General features: G+C 44.6%; 1 protein-coding gene across 15 annotated transcripts; it reads right to left on the bottom strand.

Moving 5' to 3' along the window:
* Nucleotides 1-1123: 1123 nt before the first annotated feature.
* Nucleotides 1124-20956, bottom strand: ZNF202 (zinc finger protein 202). Of its 15 annotated transcripts, none has more exons than XM_055095014.2 (10): nucleotides 18265-20956; nucleotides 17147-17266; nucleotides 16847-16962; nucleotides 8148-8420; nucleotides 7236-7734; nucleotides 6375-6585; nucleotides 5900-5988; nucleotides 4909-5038; nucleotides 4252-4371; nucleotides 1124-3770 (listed from the first exon to the last, which is right to left on the bottom strand). In XM_055095014.2, the coding sequence occupies exons 5-10, from the start codon at nucleotides 7635-7637 to the stop codon at nucleotides 2776-2778; spliced, it is 1947 nt and encodes a 648-aa protein (XP_054950989.1). In that variant the 5' UTR covers nucleotides 7638-7734; nucleotides 8148-8420; nucleotides 16847-16962; nucleotides 17147-17266; nucleotides 18265-20956; the 3' UTR covers nucleotides 1124-2775. The 15 variants fall into 15 exon arrangements, with proteins under 15 accessions (XP_054950989.1, XP_054950984.1, XP_054950990.1 ...); XM_055095009.2 differs by having other exon boundaries at nucleotides 5828-5988; XM_055095015.2 differs by having other exon boundaries at nucleotides 17123-17266.
* Nucleotides 20957-21102: the final 146 nt, after the last annotated feature.

Consider the following 21102-nt stretch of genomic DNA (forward strand, 5'->3'; position numbering starts at 1 on the left):
GTGCTTTGAAGGGGGCAACAGTTTTCTTAGTGGGTTTTGATTTTAGTACCTTGATGTTAATCTGATTTATGAAATTCTCCATGGAGTTCATCTGAGTTTACCGGATTCTGCTCCGGAATACGAGGCCTAAGTCCCAGATAATAAAAATGTATTTTGGCTTGATCTCTTGGGCATTTATTTCTCCTAGGACTTTGTGGTGAAGAGGTTAAATATTCCTTGGTTATTCCTAAATTACCTGGTCAAACATCCTTATATTATCATTTTTAATGTGTCATACCTCTTTAGCACGTTTCCAACAACCTGCCAATTCTGTTAACTAAGTAGCGTATTAACTTCCTCCAAATAATATCTTTAAAAATCCCACCGTTTTCTCCCTCAGAAACTTAGTATGGTATTCAAGGATGCTAGAATTCTACTGCTCACAAGATACTAGAGGGGACCCCTCCGAATACACACCCTGTGCTCCAACCTCCCTGCTCACGCTCAGCTGCACTACTTCTTTCCTGCCGCTGCACACTGTGGTTGTGTTTGTTCAGATTTGGGAGACAACATGTCCCTCCCAGAACCTCAAAAAATTCAGTAATTTACAAAAGGGACCAGAGATTTAGCGTCAGCATATGAAACTCTGCAGAGAGATCAGCAATTAAGGACTATTTGATGTTCCAACAAACCGGCCCAGCCTCGCAAGCTTTCCCTCATGTAGAACTCTGACAGATTTTCATTTATTGGAATAATGCAAATAAGAAAATTAAAAAGTCAATTTGTTCTGTCACTGCCAGTATTTTACCAACCTTTATAAATGGTTCAGTATGAGCTAGGAGAAACTATCTTTTGTGGCAGACATTTCACTCAGGACAAGCTGTGCTTAGGCTTAGATACTTGGTTTAGAAATGCCTGCTTATTAGGACAGTATCTTCTGCAAACTCCAGGCTTGGATCTTATCTCAGAGTGCATATATTTCACCGGACTCTGCTAATCATCCCAACCCTTCCTTTCCTCAAGGAAAAATACTCTGTACTCCCAGATCTATTTGAGTATGAACCACCCTCAGAAGTATCAGGACACTGAAGCCCTGGAAAAGGAATGGGTAAGATGGGAAGTCCCAGAAACCAGGGAACTTGGCTGCAAGTGTTACCTTTATTTATTTTATATATGTAAATTTCCAGAAGGACAACGGTTGACTGGTATTAAGACCAAACCAGTCCATCAGAATATCATCGACCAAAATGAGAATTTCCCTGTTGGGCCATTAGGGTTGGAGTCTTATTAACCCTCCCCTATTCCTCGGGCCCATAATGCATTATGAGATAGAGGAGAAGAAACCAGGCACAGAAGACTCTCCCTGTCATGCTTTAACCCCATACCCTGTGCTCCACTTATGGAGGACGTCTCCCCAGTTCTTGCCACTCCCACAATCAGAGAAGGTGAGGTTCATAATTATTCAGCCTCATCTCCAAGGAACCTTTAACCGGCAACAGAGATTGCTGGGCCATCATGAGATGCTACTTTCTAGTTCTATGAACATAAAATCACGTAAGAAAAAGCAAACAACACAAATACATGAAAGCCATTTACTCCTGGTGAATTCCTCAGGGTCCCAGGTTCAACACTTTCCGTGATGTCAGAGTACTCAGTCAGGGATGATGGGGACAGGGTGTCAGAATAGTCTTGATGGTCTTGCCAGCAACAGCTTTTTCTTATTTTCCATAATTCGGTCTTAAGTCGTTCTCCAGTTGTCTTCATGTAAATAAAGTGGCTCATGGCAATCACGACTCTGTAATTGTTACAGTGCCTTTGTAAGTTGACAGTTTCCAAATCCCCTTACTCATACGACCCCTGTGAAGGGGGGTGTGAAGGGGTTGGTGGGCTTGTGCGTATGAGGGAATGTGAACGATTTCATTATGACCGAATTATGCTTTACTCAATAAGCACTCAAACACTACCATCTCACTTGTAGTAGAAGTGCTAGGGATGCAACCAAGAGACTGGTTGAATAACGGGAAGGTTAAATGCATGAGTATTTTAATAGAAAAAAATGTTAAAAACAAAACCAAAACTCGTATGGAAAGAGGCTTCTGACTAGGCCCTCCTTTCTAGCAGTGTTTGGCACCTGATAACAATTTGACGCTGGGGGAGGGAGCAGCTTGACAAGGTCCACATGAAGCAGCCTTGAGATTTTTCGCCCACTTCCATTTCTCCCCAGCATCAAAGGAAAGTGCATGGTAAGAAGTGAATCAGACAGCGAGGGATCCACGCAGTTATCCTGTGAATGTGTGGCAAAGCCATCAGGACGCCAACCTCCTGTCTTGAGTCCAGAGCTGTGTGCTTTAAGATTTGACCCCAGTAAAGACAGAATCCTTCAGGCTTGTCCCTTCCCAAACCTAAGGGGCTGTCCTTGGCCACTTTCAACTCGAAGCTGTTGAGCAGTCTTTAGGATATGTAACGGCCTATTTTTTGGACGATATAGGAACCACGACCTCTTAAGTCTCTTAGTTCTCCTACTTTATACCCATGAGGTAGAGGCAGGCGCACTCCAGTGAAGGAGAAGCCTCAATTCAGGTTGTACTTTGGATGAAACATCCCCTCAAGGCGTAGAAGAAGGCTGAGAGGTTCTGCCCAGGCTTGTGTTTAGTTGCAGGAAGAGGTGATGTCAGATGTGAGCAGGTCAGGGAGACTCCCTCGAAAAGGTCTTCCCAGGCTGACAAGAGGGCTTTTCCTCTTCCTCACCTCCCTCAGGTGAGGGCTGAAAGCAGATCTCCTCACATGGGGACCTAGCTAGGAGGTCTTTTCTGAGTGGGTCCTCTGATGCCTAATTAAGTGATATCCTCTGCTGAAGCTTTTTCCACAGGTAGGGCACGTGAATGGTTTCTCCCCCGTGTGTGTTCTCTGATGCCTGACGAGGTGGTCCCTGCGACTGAAGCTCTTCCCACATTCGTTGCATCGGCAGGGCCTCACTGAGGCGTGTCCTCTCAAGTGCTTGGCGAACGCCGCGCTGTGGGTGAAGCAGCGCCCGCACTCGCTGCAGAGGTAGAGTTCCTCAGCCGCGTGCGTCTTCCGGTGCGCCAGGTACCGCCTGTGTTCACTGAAGTCCTCACCACACTCTCCACACAAGTAGGGTTTGCCTCCCAGGTGGATTCTTTGGTGTGTTGTTAACACAGATTTCTGGCTGAAGCTTTTGCCACAAATAGTGCAAAAGAAGGGTTTTTCTCCAGTATGTGTCCTCTGATGTCTGACAAGGTCTGAAGTCCAGCGGAAGTGTTTTCCGCAATCATCACATCTATAGGGTTTCTCCACTGATGGAGTTCTCTCAGCCTGTGTCAAAGGGGAGGTCTCTTCCAAATTCTTCCGGTTTAGGGGATATTTATAAGGCGCGTTCATCTTGTGAACCTTTTGGTGCCTGGCAAGATGTGAGCTTCGTGTGTAACTTTTTCCACATTCCAGACATTTATAGGGTTTCTCTCCTGTGTGAGTCCTCAGGTGTCTAACAAGGTGGGAGTTACAAGTGAAGCTCTTTCCACACACAGAACAGTCATGATGCCTCCCTAACAGGGGGTGGACGGGTGTAGTTTCCCGAAGGTTCACAAAACTATTCACTTGAGAAATATTAGTACCAAATCTTCTTTCATTAAGTCTACCTGGATTGTCCTCAAAGACTATTTCCCAATCTGGAGTCTGGTGAATTTCTGGTTCTCCCAAAACAGGCCTGTGTGTATCCTCCAAACTCAGATCTTCCTGCTCCAGACATTCTTCCTCATCTTTACTCCTATCTCCTGTAGAAAGGGTGAGAGGAAAAAAGGGGTCACTGTAGCGGCAACAATGCCTTCTACACAATGGGGAGATTTTTAAAAAGGGTTTTGAGATGGCAAGACTAAATGGAATGCCTGTCCTGTGCCAAGCACTTTCTCATATTGTTATGCTATCAACAAACCTTGGTATGCACAAATATAATCTTCATTTTACAAATGCAGAGATTGAGAATCGAGGGTTTCAGGGAATTGTACAGTAAATGGTATAGCTGCAATTCCAAAAGTTAACATTTTTCTTTCACCCTTTTGTATTACATTGCTATCAGACAAATGATGGGAGGAGAAAAGAGGGCAATGACAGAAGAAATGGCTGTCAGAGGGAGAAAGCAGTACTGGCTGACAGGTTAGAAGAACTGATGAGAGCGGGGCCCTACAGAGAGAGAGAAGCACTGCCTAGAGGAACTGCTGGCTCAGGGTGGGTAACACCGTTTTTGTCATTCCTCACCTGTGTAGGTAAAACTCAGGATTTCTGGCTCTTGAGTCTCCTGAGGCTCTTGGATATCTGGGACCCAAGGCTCTTCCTCTCTAACCTGGGAGATCTCATCAGGTCTGGGGATTGGAAATGCTGCTCAAGAGAGGGAAAATAGGATATCACGATTGGCTCAACAATTCCCTGTGTTAAGAGCGGTCCTTTTCTATTTGGTAGGTTGTGGGGCAAATACATAGCTAGCTCAGGTGATGAAATCTTTCATCTCTTTAGTTTGTGTACTTTTAACCAAGGACTGCGTATCTCTTGCCTTTCTTGTGGTTTTCACCTGCAACTTAATAATTATACCATTGTACACCTTATCCTCTTTTCCCATATTCAAGAAAGATTATCTCCAACTCTTACTGTTTTAAAACTCATGTGCTTACTTCAAATATTTCTGCACTAAAGCTGTAATATTACAAGTTTGTTTTCCTATTAGAGGTTTCCATTTCCATCCATTTATCTTTTACTTGAAAGGACACCATATTTCTCACCTAATCCCTCAATTTTATTGGTGGGGAAGGCATAAGAGAAGTTCACTGCATACAATCTAAGGTCTAAGATCCCCCAAAATTTCCAGCAGGAAAAAGATCTCTGGGCTTAGAACACTCTAGAATACTTGAAATTCCTTACACAGAGAGACTACAATTCCACAGTCTTCTTCCAAGACATATTCTCCATAGAACTCTTTCTGTGTTGGGTCCAGATCACTCCACTGGTCCTGGGAAAAGCATACGGCCACATCCTTGAACGTTACCAGTCCCTGAAACCACATAAGGATTTCATCAAAACGTGACACTATGGGTAGCCTCATATTCTGTCCCTGTTGAAGGTCATACAATAGGTGGACTCCTCTAGGAGATGAAAGGAGCTTGAGTGGCGGGCGGCTTAAACTCATTCTCGGGGGAGCATGTGTCCCCTGTGGCACTGGCCCTGCCCCCTCCAACTCCACCACTTTCCCTGAGGACCAGCTTATGTTCTTCTTCTTTAAGGTATTGTTTAAAATTTAGGAAAGGTCTTAAAAATCATCATTCAGCTCCCTACTTGACACTTTAACGCTATACACATTTCTGCAAAATTCATCTTTTCTAGTACTTTCCCTAAAGACTCTAATCACTTTCAATAGTTTCTATACTCTATAGCCAAAACAAGACTTTTTTCCTCAGTTAGATTACCATCTAAAACCATACATGAATTCTATTTCTTTTTCTCCAGCCACATGGCTTAGTTTCAGAGCTTTGATCATGGTGAATACTTCCTAAATGTCTCAGCAGTACAGTCTGTCATACTTACAAATGACTATCAAATTTATTCCTTTAAAAAAAAAAAAAAACTAAAAAACCCTCATTTGACAACTTCGCAGTTGTACTGGAGTGTTACAAAATAATCCCATTTTGTTAGTTCTTCTAGTCAATGGCAAATAAACTGGTGTTGGTGCCTGTGGATCCAATATAAGGTATGATAATTTATCTCATTATCTCCTCCCCTTCCAGGTACCTGCAGAACTGTGAGCTTAAAACTGGCAAGAGTGTAAATGTGCATCCTGCTTCACCTGTTCAGTATGGCTTATGCCCAGTGGTTCTTCAAACAAATTCTCTGTGGTACAGAGGTAACTAGGGCACACCTGTGACAGAGCAGTAAGAAGAGCAACCATCTCTGAGTCTCCAGAGCTCCTCTCTGCAGGAAGGTCTGGGTCCTCGGGCACTGGGACCTCTATGAAGAAAAGAAGGCAAAGATCAGTAATATGCAGCATGCCCCAATAATGGGCAAACATCTGGGCATCCCCCACCATCTTTGGTAGGAAGGTGGCCCTATCCTTTCTATTATGGGAACCAAGAAACTGGCCTAAGGGTAGCTCCCATATCCCAATCCCATCACCTATGAGACTTATCAGAATGCCAAGAGAACAAGCAACAATCTGCTGTCTAAGCTTGGCCCTGTTTATGGGGGACTCTAGCTGGTGGTACTGTCTCCTCTTGACATCCTGGATTCTGTGATGTCTTTCCATGCAGTCTACCCAGCTTCCTTGGTATAGGAGAAATGTCCCCCTCCTTGCCTGTCTTCTGCCACAATCCCCCCTTTCTGCTGAGGCTTCCCACCGCTCTCCTGCAGGGTCTGGAGCTCCTCTTCCTGGTGTGGACGCTGCTCTGCCGGTGCCCCCAGATCTGGGCTCTGTGTGGTTTCCTCAGGAGACTGCTCGGGGGTCGAGCTTTGCACAGGATCCTGCAGCTCATTAGGTGACTCAGGCTCCGCTCCTAAATGCACCGTCTCCTCTGACAGGACTTCCTGGCCGTGAACATGGACAGTCACCTGGGAATAATTCCAACTTCCAGTCACCATGGAGTCAGGAGGAAGTTCTTGGTTGTCATGGGAGCTTATTTTAGGAGAAGATGCCTAGAGAAAACACTCCCAGAGGGACCCAGACAAGGAGGGGAAACTCCAGTTTCAATGGAGCAGGCAAGGAGGAGCTGAAGGTTATCCTCCCCAGGACAAGGCAGGGGATGCGCAGGCCTGCACTGCTCTCTCACCACCCCCAGCCTGGGCCCCCGTCACCCAACGTTCCTTCCCATCTCCACCTGTCCCACCTTGCTGCCTGCTTCCCTAGCTGACCAGCCAGGAAGGGGGATCTGTGACTGGGGATCTATGAGAACCTTCGAGGAAGTCACAAAATTCTCCTCTCCAGGAACCCACGGCTCAACATTCAAAGAAGGGAAAACCAAAGCCATGACCCTTTGGTGGCTGAGACCCCTCAGATGGTCCCTACACAGGTGTTCCAATATCTAGAAAGTCACATTCATACACACACATCCCCCAATCCATGGGGCTCATGGATCTATGAGCAACCCAAGGGCAGAGCCCACTAATAATTTATGGGGATCCTGCAAGCCCTCCCCGCAAATCCAGCCTTCCAGCAAATAGTCCCCCTCCACATCACACAGATCAGGACTCCCCCTCCTCACCCACCGCCTTGGTCTCCTGGGTTGTTTCTGCAAACCCTCCACCAGCGTCACTGCCTCCTCGCCACTTTCTGGCCGTTGGCCCCGCACCCAGCTCTGTAGTTCTCCAGGTAGGACAGTAAGAAATTGTTCCAGCACAAGCAGCTCTAGGATCTGCTCCTTTGTCCGCCTCTCTGGTCTCAGCCACTGGTGACAAAGTTCTCGGAGTCTGATGAGAGCTTCTCTAGGGCTTGCTGCTTCCTGGTAGCGGAAGCGTCGGAAGTTCTGGTGGGAGGTTTCCAGCACCGGGTCATCCCTCTGTAAGACAGACTCTGGCCGACAGGTGAAATCATCTTCCAGTTTCACCATCAGAATTCCCTCTTCTTCCCAAAGATCCTGGTCCTCTGGTTCCACGGCTGTAGCCATTTCTTGGCTTTGGGGTGGTCTCACACCATCTAGAGCTCACACTGTCATTAGCCCCCCGCCTCAGCCTGGACACAGCGAGGATTTTCTTCCAAGGGCCCTGGATAGAGAAGTAAAGACAAACAAGAGTATAAGCATGAAACTATACACAAGGACAACAGCCTGAGTTCAATCATAATCCTCTACACAAACTTCTTCAAATGGTTAAATCCTCTTTTCCCCAACCACCATAGCCATAAATCAACAGATCCAGTTGGGAGAGGATAATTTACAACTAAAGGTATGGTCCTCTACTCCCTTTCCTAGGCAAGGTTCGTACTCTACAAGAAAATACTGCATTTCCACTTCACAAATACTGCCAATTCCCCCGCTTAAGTCTCCAAACCGTTTCCCTTCTCTTCCTTCCTACAGACCGCTTTAGTTTGAGCCTTCATCATCTCCTGCCTGGACTACTGCTCTAACTTCCTAAGATCCCTGCAGTACTCAACTATAAGCAAAGTACAACAGAATTACCTGTGGAGACTTTGCAAAACATAGTATCACACATCATTTTTCAGACACTCTGATTCAGTCAATCCAGGTAACTGTATGTTTAGAGATGCTACATGCAGTTCGAATGTGTATCCATGGTTGAGAAACACCAACCATGAGGGAGATGTGTAAGGTTATGAGCGAAAGTTCTGGAGTCAAGCTGCCTGGGTTTGAATCCTGGCTCTGTCGCTTACTAGGTATTTCCAGAGTGGGACCATAGGCAAGTTCTCATTCTCCTAATGCCGGTTTCTCTGTCTATAGAAGGGAGATAATAATGGTTTTTATCTAATAGGCTTACTGTAAGGATTAAATGTATTACTAAAGCCTATGAGCATTAAATGTATTACTATCTTTGCTTAGAAGAGTGATGGCACCAGCTATTATCTTTCTAAATTATAGTTCCAACTATATTACTCAGTATTTTAAAACAAAACCTTTTTCATGTTAGTAAAATCAGTTCCAAAATCCTGGGAATGACACGAAGCTCTTTACAATCAGCCCCCAATCTATTTTTCAAGCTTCAGATCCTACCTTTTCCCTGTATCACCTGGTTATAAAAAATGCATTGCTGATCTCCCTACAACAGGGTGTCTTTTCAGTCCTCCATGTCTTTTTGAAGGTTGTTCCTTCTGCACAGGCTACTCTCCACCCTTCTCCTTTCCACGCTACATGGTGTGTTCTCTTTCTTTTTAACGGGTCTTGTCTTTATTCCCACAATGTACAGCTTAGGTCCCTCTCACTTCTCATCTGGATGACTGCAGCTGCCTCCAAATGTGAGCTATCTGCCTCCAGATTTGTCACCTTCACGTTCCCACTATGACCAGAACGAGCTCTCTTGGCAAACGTGCTCATGTCCCTTTCCTATCTAAGATCCTTCCATCACTCCCCGCTGTCTTGTTAAGTGAAATACAAACTTCAAACATTCTACATTAGGTTGACGTTCATCTTGTTATTCTCTTCGCCCTCGTCTCCAATCCTTTCACACACACACACACACACACGTGTGTACATGCAAAGCACACAAGAGTCCCGTGTTCTTTAGCTTTTGAATATGCTGTTTCTTCTGATTCTTTATCCTTGGTTAGGTTAAACTTTAAATTTTTCAAGACATAAGCTCAAGCTTCATGTCTTCTGAGATGTTTTCTTTGATCCCATTTCCCCTACTCTCAGAAATAGTTAGAAATCACCTAAGTCCTCCCGTAGTGACCTGGGCACCTCTCTATCCCAGTATTGGTCATATTACATAGCCATCGCTCATCTTTCCTGTGAAACTCTTTGAGGTCAGAGACTATTTTCCATCAATCTCCAATACCTATAATAAAGTGCACAATAAATGCATTTAAAATGAATAAAACTCTACTCCAAAGCTTCTTCCTATGGTAACAGGAAGAACCATTGTTTCCTCCATTATGCTTTTACTATCTCTTGATTATTCACCATATCCTGTTAATTCCAACTTCCAAAAACTGTCTTTCGAATCCATCCATCTCTTCATCTCTACTGCCATTTCCCGGTTGAGCCATTATGACCCACTAGAAGGTATTCATAGGAACTTTAAAAAAAATTACAATATCCTCTGCTCCTAAATGGCACTGGCACATAACAGGCACGGATACACTGGAGAGATGACTTAGTTCAACCTCCATGACTGGTTTTCTTGGTCCTGTCCCCCTCCAGACCAGTGTCCACAAGCAGTTTAAGGGCTCCATCATTTCTCAACCTTTTTGTGCTATACTACAGTTGCCTCACATCCACATTCAAGGTTATCGATCCACTCTTAATAGCTGTGTCTCATCTATTGTTGCCCATCAAATGAGTTTACAGTCAATGACCACATTATCTTCATTCTTTCTCAAAACGCTTCTAATTCATGCTCTTATGACATTTTTTTCATTACCCTCAGTCACTTGCAACATACTTTCACAGTCTATTTTGGATAGCTCCCTAATTCCTAGATCTTCATGTGTAATTTTTCCTCTGCTATCTCTACCTCATGGTGATTTATTTTTTTCTCAAGTGGCTTGTAATTTTTTATTTTATGCCCATCTTTTTACTTTGGGAGTCCTGAGAGCCCTGGATTTAAATGTGGGCCCCTTGAATGTAATTTCATTTGTTTCTTCCTAAGTGCTAATGGTTTCAATGATCTTGGACAGTTTGCTTTTTTAAGACTCTCCCTCTGTTGCCCAGGCTGGAGTGCAGTAGTACAATCATAGCTCACTACAGCCTGGATCTCCTGGCCTCAAGTGATTTTCCAACCTTGGCCTCCCAAAGCACTGTTACCAAAGGCTGAGCCACCATGCCTGGCCAAATCAGTTTTTATGTTAATTTCTCAGGGTGTTCCTGAATAATGCTTTTGTGTATTATTTAGATCGATGCCTTCAAGTAATGTTTGGCCTACCCAAGGTTCTGGAGAACCTACTTCCTTGCACTTTTCCTGGGTCAGTAGGACGATTTTCAAAGGTCCAGGTTTGCAGGCTGCTTAATTCTGTAACTTTCACACAGCATCAGCTTCCCAAGTCCTATCTCCCTGTTGGAGTACCAGTATTAAAAGCTCAATCCCTAGAAACCTTATTTTGGCTTGGAATCTCACTGCGCCATGGTAAAGTCAGCTTATACTTATTTTTCTAGTGGTTATTTCTTTTTCCTTCTGGAACCTATGCGCTTTCCTTTAGCTTTTGAGAGAGAGAGACAGAGAGAGAGAGACAGACACACAGGGAGAGACAGACACACAGGGAGAGACAGCATAGGCTGTCCTGTTCCTGACAGGAACAGGATTTAATAACGGGCAGGAGGCCCATCTACATTAGCTCCACCTGCAATACTCCAAGTAGGTGAGTGGTGAACTTCCTAACATACAAAATCTGCCAATGGCTTCCCAGTGACCTTAGGTTAAAATTTAAACTTCTTAAAATGTGATACACAAAGCCCTTCAAAAGCTGGTCCCTGCTACCTCTCCTTCCTTCCATGACTGCCACTCCCATTGAAAGCCACTGCAAGAATTACTGTTCTTTCTTTTCTATACCCTCCCTGGGCTTTCCTGACACTGTTCACCTTGTCTGAAGTACCCTTCTCCACTCTTCATGTGGTTAACTCTATCCATCTTTCAGAGCTCAGTTTTTCCAAGATGCCTTCCCTGGTCCTCCCAGATGATGCTTCCACGGGAACTTGTATCTCCCCCTATCACAGCATGCACATGTGTCTATTTTTTGTGTCATCAAAACTGTTCATCTTCTGTTGAACTCACTGGACTGTAAAGCTCTGAGGGCAGGGATATGCTGTGCCCAGCTCGATGCCTGGCACACACCAGGCACTCACTTCACATTTGATGAATGCAGAGAATGCTTAGTAAGGTTTTAAAAGTCTGTTTCCAGAAGGATAGATACCATGTTATATTAACCCATATTCATCCATAAGTCTAGCAAACTGTGTGCTGGATAAAGGCATACATAGGGAAAAAAGCATTTATTGTTTGGATTGTGAGTAAAACAGAATTCTCTTAGTGGTTCCCAAGGTGATGGAACCACAACTCATCACAAGGAATCTTCAGGTTGCACCGGGAATAATCCAAATGCAAGTCACACAACACTGGGCATTTGAAAAAAAAAAAAATCATTTTCCATTGAGGATTTAAATCAATTTTAATAAGCACAAAATCAGACATCAAATAAATGGAACTACAATACTGATTATTTATCCAGACAAAGCTTTCCAACCCCCAGCCCAACTCCTACCCCTGGAAGACAGAATTAATACATAGGGTCTTTTGGCTTAATAAAAGGACTTCTAGTATCTTAAAAGTTTGAGAACCGACGTCCAGTGAAGCAGACTTGGAATCCTCATTGTTTGCACGCAGCACTAGGTACAAGAGATTCCACAGTATGGATCCTACAACGTATGCATTGACAGAAGAGTTCCTGCTCTCTCAAAGGGCTTTGCTCTCCAAAGAAAAAAGAACATATAACAGTGCCACATCAAACTTGCCATTTAAAAATGCCCTTCAGAAATCACAAGCTGAGATTTCTGGTGCTTGTTTTGCATTTACTTTGGCAGCCTAGGAAGATGAAGGAAAACAGATCAGCAACAGAAGGAATGAAGGAAGGAGTCTTTGTGGGGTAAGAGATGGGAAATGAATAGGAGGTACAGCAGTGCTGTGCACAGCACCAAACTGGGTATCCAAAGACGTACGTCCCGGCCCCAGATCCCCAAGAAACTGGAGCTTCCCTGAGGGTTTCGTGAAGTAACATACCCAAGAGCCCTTGTAAAGGATAAAGCCCTCTGCTGATAACCAGTCTCCTAACTCAGTGATTATCTGAGATGTGAGAGCTTTATGAACTAAAATGTGTTGTGCAAATGTCAAGATTTAATATTAGAGGCAGAAAACAGATGTTGTGTTTTTATTCTATAATTAATGGGATGTGCTATGCCACAAGTATACCTTGCAATTTGTTGCCTTTGCTATTCTAATACCTTTCTTCAATGTCTGTCCTGGGAAGAGTTCCAGAGTAAGACAAAAACTATGGAGAGAATACAATAGAGAGAATATGAAACCAGGCCAGGATTAAGTAAGAGACTTGGTTCCAGAAGACACTAAAACAGTATCTGCAAAGATACAACCTAGTGTCTTGAGTGTTCCTAGGATGCATAGGACTGGAGAGGAGCTATCAAGGTAAGACCTCTGTACAATCCTCAGGCCAGCTGTCTCTGCCCCTTATCTGAAGGTGTCACGTGGCAGTGAAGACCCAAGCTCAATTCCCTTACAAGAACAGAAAACCACAGGCAATGAAAGAATATCTAGTTCTCTACCTTAAAATGCTACTAGCTAGGGTGATCTTTCTGGACCCTAAATGACAAAGTCTGTAGTCATATACCGTCAACCTAAAGGAGAGACAGTGATCTGCCTATTTACTGGCAAATAATCTTCAGAAGAAAATAGTGATTAGAACTGAAATTATTATATTTGGCAGATATTTATATCCCTTCCAGTCCCCATTCTTATTTTATACCTTAATGCAGGCCTACAGTTTGGGAATTTTAATATAACTACTTGCTGGGGCTAACCAGGGCCTGTCAACAGTTCCTCTCAGTGTTCTAGAATAGAAATCGGCTAATAAAAACTGTTAACCGCTCTTTTCCAATGCTGCTGCTGTTCTTTAAAACGAAAGATTAGCCCAGTACAATCCTTCTAATGGAGATATTCTTTTATTCTTCATTGTCCTATACACAAGCGCTTATCTAAGCTTTCCACGTAATGGTTAGTGGCCTTGGCACGCTGGGTTTGAATCCCTGACCTCGCTTATTAGCCTTGTAACACAATTTCCCTAAGCCTCAGTCTTATCCTCAAAAATGTGGCTAATACTACCTATCTCATGTGGTTGTTTTAAGGAGTAAATGAAATAACCTATAGAAACCCTTCAGTATAGAGTCTGGCATAGGGTAGGTGCTCAATATATTTTATTCATTTTCCTTCAAGCTATTTGAAATCCTTTTGGGAAGAAGGCAAGATTTAAATGATAAACAAGCAAACAGTTCTCTATTGCATCATAATTACAAACAAATAGATGGCATAAGGAAAATCTTGGTCGGTCTATTGTTATATCAAAGAAACCATGCTAAACCAAAAAAACAATCCTTGCTTTGGAGGCACTTATGAAGTAGGATTAAATGAAAGTGTTGGAATACAGATGAGAAGGAACCTTAGACACACGTTCTCCCACCGAAGACCATATCAGCAATGCTTCTAATTACCAATATATCAAAGTCCTCTCCACTCCCCGTAACTGGCAGGAGACAATCTGAGGCAAACTCAGTGTACCAAGAAGTCCTATGAAAACTTAACCTAGACGGCACAATGAATGAAAGGGAATGAATTCCCTGGCTTTTGGCCTTCTAACACGTGACCAGTATGCTTCAAAACATGTTTAAAACTGTTTCTGTAAAATATTTTTGCCACCTAAGTTTCCCCCCCGCCCCTTCATAAAAGTGATATTTGAGTAGTGAGGGGAGAAATGGCTCAAAATTTGTTACAAGAGGTTCCAAAGAAAGACAATAAGGTATAGAGAAAGGGAAGACAGGAAGAAAGAGAAAGAGGTCAAGTATGTAGTGGGTAGTACAGGGAAGTCACAAGTATCTTCTGCCTGGAAATGCTGCAGATTTTGTGGTTAGCCTCAAGATATTAGGTGGGAATAAACATGTCACTGAGAGTAAATGTAAACACAAAAATGAAAAATAAAAATTGTAACAATTCACTTTATTCTAAACTAAAATGTTTTTGATGGTTATATATGGCAGGCCTAGGAGGCAATGTTAGACAGTAGATAGTTGCCTTCGGGGGAGGGTGACCTGTGTTCTGTCCACTGCTCTACATTGTAAAGAGGTGTCATCTTGGACAAGTCACAGCAGCTCATGTTGAGTCTTGGGATGATTCTTTATTTAAAGGTAGAGAACTGAACCAGCTTTTTGATGGTGATGAGGAGGGGTTTTGAGAAGAACAAGGATATACAGCATCTCTATTGAATATTTGGGCCTAGGATGCTGAGAGAGATTTACTCAAGAGCTGAGGAGGGCTAGGGGCCAAACACAGATTTTTAAGTTTTGAGATAGGGTTTACTCTGTTGCTAAGACTGGAGTGCAGTGGCAAGATCACAACTCACTGCAATCTCTGCCTCCCAGGTTCAGGCCATCCTCCCACCCCAGCCTCCTAAGTATCTGGGACTACAGCACATGCCACCATGCCCAGCTAATGTTTACATTTTTTATAGAGAAGGGGTCTTGCCATGTTGCCCAGCCTGGTCTCAAATACCTGGGCTCAAGTGATCTGCCAGCTTTGGCCTCCCAAAGTGTTAGGATTACAGGTGTGAGCCACTGCACCCAGCCTCAAATACAGATTTTTAAGAGGCCAGATTTATACACCTGGCCATCATGGTCATGTTGGTTAACCTCCATCATGAAGCTAGGCTTTTTAACCTTCAGGAAAACTACCCCAGAGCAGTTACTGGCCTAAATAAAGGAGGTCAAGCTATATGCCTCAGTTTAAAACAGAACATGACAAATTAACCTGAAGCAGGAAAAGGAGGGGACATCAAACCTGACACCCATCCTGATGAGAGTAACTGCTCTCATTTGACAGCCAGAGTTAAACTAGATGTGTGCAATCCCTACAACGAACATAGTCAATGCCAATCAGATAGTCGGAGGAACCATCATTTAATGGGAAATAACGCAATAACATATATAACAGAGCTGACCTGAGGTGTTGCTAAAGATAATTCATAACAGCAGTAAATTCAAAAGTCATTTACTATGTTTTTAGCTTTGTCATTAACACGGCCTGTGTGGATACTCCCTGTTTCACGTCCAGATGACTTCCTCCTGGCTTTGCTCAAGGGTCCCTTAGCATTTGAGGAGATGATAAGGGATGGGATCCCCGCCTGTTGAACCAGAGGAATCTGAGGAGTACCAGGTTTCCACTGAAGACTAAATCATGATCCAAAGAAGGAATCTCAGAAGTCATTCTTGTCGTGGGCATGGCTTAACGTCTGTCTCCCCACTGTGGGCCCTGCCCTCGAGAGCAAGGGTCTCCTTATTCATTTTTATATTCCCAGTGCCTACCACTTTGTCGAGCCCTTAGTAGAAAAGGTATTCAATAAACGCACATTGAGTTTAAGCTTTCTATTTCTCCTCCCCCAACTAGTATATATTACAGAAGCACTGAAAATTCAGAAATCAGCCAGTGTCAGGGCTCCTGGGTAATAAACCATTCACAGGGATAGCTGTAGGAATTTGGCATTAGCATTTATTCCAATCTCTTGGGGGTAATCAAGTGGCATAATCATGCCCTGCTTTACTGTGTAGCATAAGGCCAGTAGAGAAAAACATCAAGAGGGGAGGAGCACAAGGGATGGAGTTCAATACACAAATATCTACTGAGCGTCAATTACGTGTCCCACACTATTCAAGGTGCTGGGCAGAGAAAGATAAAAAAAGCAGAAGCTCTGACCTTGAGGAACTTAACAGGTAGTTAAGAAATTGCAGAATTTTAGCAATACTAGGAATTCACAGCAAAAGCCCAGAATACAGGTGTAATATATATGATCAAAACGTGAAGCCCCTATCAAGAGAATTAAGAAAATCAAGGGGAAGAACTCATCAATATTTCCCCTCAAATTTGGCATATAGCATTCAGTTGTTTTAAGTACGCTTTCTTAATTTTGCGAACAAAATATTCAGACCTAAGTGATTATCTATAAAAGATCAGATTACTAGTTTCCAACACAGAAGTACTCAAACAAAGGTATTCTGAACCTCAACCTACTGCAATACGTATATCACATTTGGCCAAAAGGTAGTTGTTCTCAAAGTGAAGAACCCAGATCTGCAGCATCAGTACCTGAGCCTTGTTAGAAGTACAAATTCTCAAGCCCCAGCACAGACCTATTACCAGAAACTCTAGGGGTGGGCCCCAGCAATATGCGTTTAACAAGCCCTTCAGGTGCTTATAGTAAGTTTGAGAACCACCACCTAGCAAATGAAGTAAATCTGAAGCTCATGCAGAAAGCCATTGCTGGCCAAACTAAAGGGTTTGCTGGTGAGAGAACAGCAAAAACAAGGGGTCTAGAACTGTTTCACATTTTAAATCTGTGCCAAATTTACTGGGAAAAAAAAAATGTAAACCTGTAACTTACCTCATCTGTACAATTTGCAATGGCTGAGTCCCTCACATTGTGGTAAACCTTGTTGTACCCTTGGAATGATTGTCTACTGCAATATAGTATATACACAGAGTACAAAAAGGGTATAGCTGGAGGAGAAAGGGTGAAAGATTATGAATCCCAGGCGTTTGGTCCTAGGAGGAAAAATTCCTGTCCTCTCTCCAACCCTGCCCACCCTCTCATGCTAGATAGTAACAGCAGAAAGTTATCCAAGACTGCTCCGCGTTCACACGCTTCCCACCAACAAACCTCCTCCCAAGGCTATCCCACAACCTTTCTGAAGTAGCTTCCTGGATCAAGCCCCACGGGGCAGCTTGGAAGAGAAGCTGGGAGGGATGAGGGGCTCCACTAGCATTCCTTGTGGCTTCTGAGTGTAGCTGCCCTGGGTGTCACCTGCAGAGCGTGGATAGAGAAAAAGCAACAGTTCTAAGCCCAGCCTCTAAGTGAGAGCCTGGGATCTAGCGCTGCTCCCCAGGACCAAGGTTGTTCAAGAAAGGCTGGGTCTAAGAGTCTCCCTCTGGGGAGGTCAGTACAGATTCCAAGGCAGACAGGGTTATCAAAGCGCCTAGAAGATAAGAACATTCATTGTTCAGAAAAACAAAAATTAGACTGACACCTTTCTGAAGGAACACAGCCTATCCATGGCACAAAAACAAACTTTTAATCAAGACACTCAAGAAGTAGGTATACTCCTGCTAAAAGTAACGCTGGTGCTGAGAAGAGGTGCCAAAACTGGCTGTTAGGAGTGGGAGGAGAGGAAAGTTGCAAGTGGAGACAGCAGCTACTGGCTTGAGGGGAACCTCAGGGTCTGTCACAGTGGCAGCTGAAAAGCCTCTGGCCAAATGGACGCCAAGGACTACTATCATCACAGGTGACAAGATCACGGGTGAGTGTATCTGGGTGTGTGCTGGGGGGCTGAGGGGGGCTTGGTGGTGTAAGGAGATGGGGCTAGCCGGGGCAAGGAGCCCGCGGAGATGATCTTAAGCAATCTGAGAGGAGGGGTGAGAAAAGGCTGCGGAAAATAAAGGGGCCTAGACCACTCCTCCCTCGGTTCTGGGGGGACAGTTGGCGCGGAAGCGTTAGGAGGTACGAGGTACGGACTAACTACATTTCTGCAGGCCCCAGGAGGGGGCGGAGGGCGGTGGCTGGAAAGGAAAGGAAGCCGGGAGCGCCATCCGTGTCCCCGGAGATACTGGCTCCGGCCACCAGGAAACACAGAGACCACAACGTCTCGGCACCCTCAGTACACCGCCGCCACCCCTTCCCCAGGACACGGCGATTTCCCCAGACTCTGGGGGGCGGGGTCTCCGGTCCCTCCCCCTCCTCCCCGCCCTGCCCGGCTCTGCCCGATCTGGTCCGGCCCGGTCCAGCCCGGCCCACTCAGGACTCACGGCTCCGACAGCTCCGGCGGCTCCTCCCCTGCCCCGGCTTCTCTCCCACCGACTCCCGACCGAAACAGCGCCGCCGGATCCGAGCCGCGCGGGGCCTAGCGGGTCGGAACACGTGGGGCCTTTGCGCCCGGAACCGGAAGCGATCGCTCGCCCCGCCTTCTCGCCGAGCTGGAGCCTTTCTAGGCTGTGGGAGGTTAGATCCTCTCTATGCGCCCTCCGCGGGTTGCGGCTCAGTGCTCCCCAAGGACCCAGTGCGAAGAAGCCTCGGACCCCACAGCTGCCGTCCGCGACCCCTAACTCCACTCTGCAGCGAATAAATTAACATCTTGGGCCTTTCATTTACAGGCACACCTTCTGCAAGGGTTTTCTTTTTCTTTTCTTTTTTCTTTTCTGTTTTTGATCTTTTGTGTGTTTGTTTTCATTTGGATACCTCTACGTGTTTTTCTTGATTTTTTTTTCTTTGCATTGTCCGCTGCAACATGGTAGAAAAGGGCAGCGTTAGGTTTGAATACTGGCTCTTGCATTCACCATCAGCAACAGGGCCTCGGCCGAATCTCTCCATCTTTGAACCCTATTGTGCATCATATAAAACGGGCATAATAATACCGTTACTCTGAGGACTAAATGATACATTGCACATGAACTGAATGGAACATCAGAAGCTCAGAAAGAAAATAGTTATGGTATCACTGTTCTTTCTTTTCCTTTGAGTGTTGCTTCGTATTTCTTTACTTTCAGGCTGTCTTCCCTGATCTCATTTGTTCATTTTTGTCTGTTCGGTGACCTTTCTGCCCATACCTGACATTTTCCTTTGCTCTCTGTCCCTTTTACCCTGTAAGTCACCACTCTCCACGTGCCATGTGCCACTTCCTTTTCATGGGACACATTGCTGGGATCTGTTTACTGGGTTTGAACCAAAGGATTAGTTACTTTTGGTGGAGTGGCAGTGTATTAGCGAAACAGAACTAATAGGTGTGAACCCAGAAGGCAGGACAACTCAAAGCGGGGAGGGGGCTTCCAGGTCATAGGTAGATAAGACACAAATGGTTGCATTCTTTTGAGTTGCTGATTAGCCTCTCCGGAAGGAGGCAATCAGATATGCATTTATCTCAGTGAGCAGAGAGGTGACTTTGAATAGAAGGGGAGGCAGGTTTGCCCTAAGCAGTTCCCAGCATGAATTTTCCCTTTAGTGATTTTGGGGGCCCCAAATCACTTTCCTTTCACACGGGGTATGTATAAACATATAAAAGGAGATTTATTATAAGGAGTTGGCTCACATGATTATGGACGTTGAGAAGTCCCACCATCTGCTTACTGCAAGCTGGAGAAATAAGGAGGTTGGTGGTATAATTCAGTCTGAAGCTGAAGGCCTGAGAACTGGAAAGGGATTGAGGTGTTGGTGTCTGAAGGCCAGAGAGCAGGAGGAGATGATGTCCCAGCTCAAGAAGAGAGAGGTGAATTTACTCTTCCTCTGCCTTTTTATACTATTTGGGCCCTCAATGGATTGGATGGTGCCTACGCATATTGGTGAGAGTGATTTTCTTTACTCAGTCTACTGATTCAAATGCTAATCTCTCTCGCTTTTTTTTTTTTTTTTTTTTGACAGAGTCTTGCTCTGTCGCCCAGCGATCTCAGCTCACTGCAATGTCTGCCTCCTGGGTTCAAGCAATTCTCCTGCCTCAGCCTCCCGAATAGCTGGGATTATAGGCATGTGCCACCACGCCCAGCTATTTTTTTTTTTTTTTGTATTTTTAGTAGAGACGGGGTTTCACCATATTGGTCAGAAACACCCTCACAGACACACCGACTAATAATGTTTTACCTGTTGTCTGGGCATCCCTTAGCTAGTCAAGTTGACAAAATTACCCAATACAAAGAGAAATATACATTTCATGAAAGCCTACTGTGTACCAAATATTTTTCTCTGTAAATCTCATTGAATATTTTAAAATATTGGTATTAAGTGCATAAATAATACATAAACATGTTCTTCTAAACATTTAATGCATTACAGTGTTAAAGGAAAAATTATTCAGTGGTACTTGTTAAAGCATGGTAAGGGAGACCTTATTCAGGACCAGGAAAGGTAAAGAAACCACTGCAATGAAGTCTTGCTGTAGGGATGAGAGATTGGGCTGAACTCTGAATACAGAATGGGCAAGTGGGAATTTATAGTCAAGGAACTTTTTTTGGAGTTTGGGACGTCGATGGATTGAAAATTACTAACGGGAAACATCAGGCTTAAGGCGGATTCTGGCTAAGTCAACCTAATAGGATTCTTGCTGAAGACAGGCCAGGGTGATCAGACATCACCTGGGGGATGATGGAGGATGAGGACACTGACCAGGTATTAAGGATGGTCAGATATCAAGGATGGGGGCGTTCCTGCCAAAGGACTTAGAGTTCTTTGCTAACAGTAGATTTTACAAGGAAGTACGCCGATAGCCCTAGGAGAAGTTTCAGAAGCCTGACAAGTTTGGCGAAGAAAAGAGATTTTGTCAATGGATAAAGCTAATGACTTTTTTTTTGGGGGGGGGGGACGGAGTCTCGCTCTGCCACCAGGCTGGAGTGCGGTGGCACCATCCCGGCTCACTGCAACCTCGACCTCCCGGGTTCAAGCGATTCTCCTGCCTCAGCCTCCCGAGTAGCTGAGACTACAGGCATCCACCACCATGCCCAGCTAATTTTTGTATTTTTAGTAGAGATGGGGTTTCACCATGTTGGCTAGGATGGTCTCAATCTCTTGACCTCGTGATCCGCCAGCCTCAGCCTCCCACAAGTGCTGGGATTACAGGCATGAGCCACCATGCCTGGCCGCTAATGACATTTTTACCAACC

The sequence above is a fragment of the Pan paniscus genome, chromosome 9, assembly GCF_029289425.2.
Source record: "Pan paniscus chromosome 9, NHGRI_mPanPan1-v2.0_pri, whole genome shotgun sequence".
Taxonomy (NCBI): domain Eukaryota; kingdom Metazoa; phylum Chordata; class Mammalia; order Primates; family Hominidae; genus Pan; species Pan paniscus.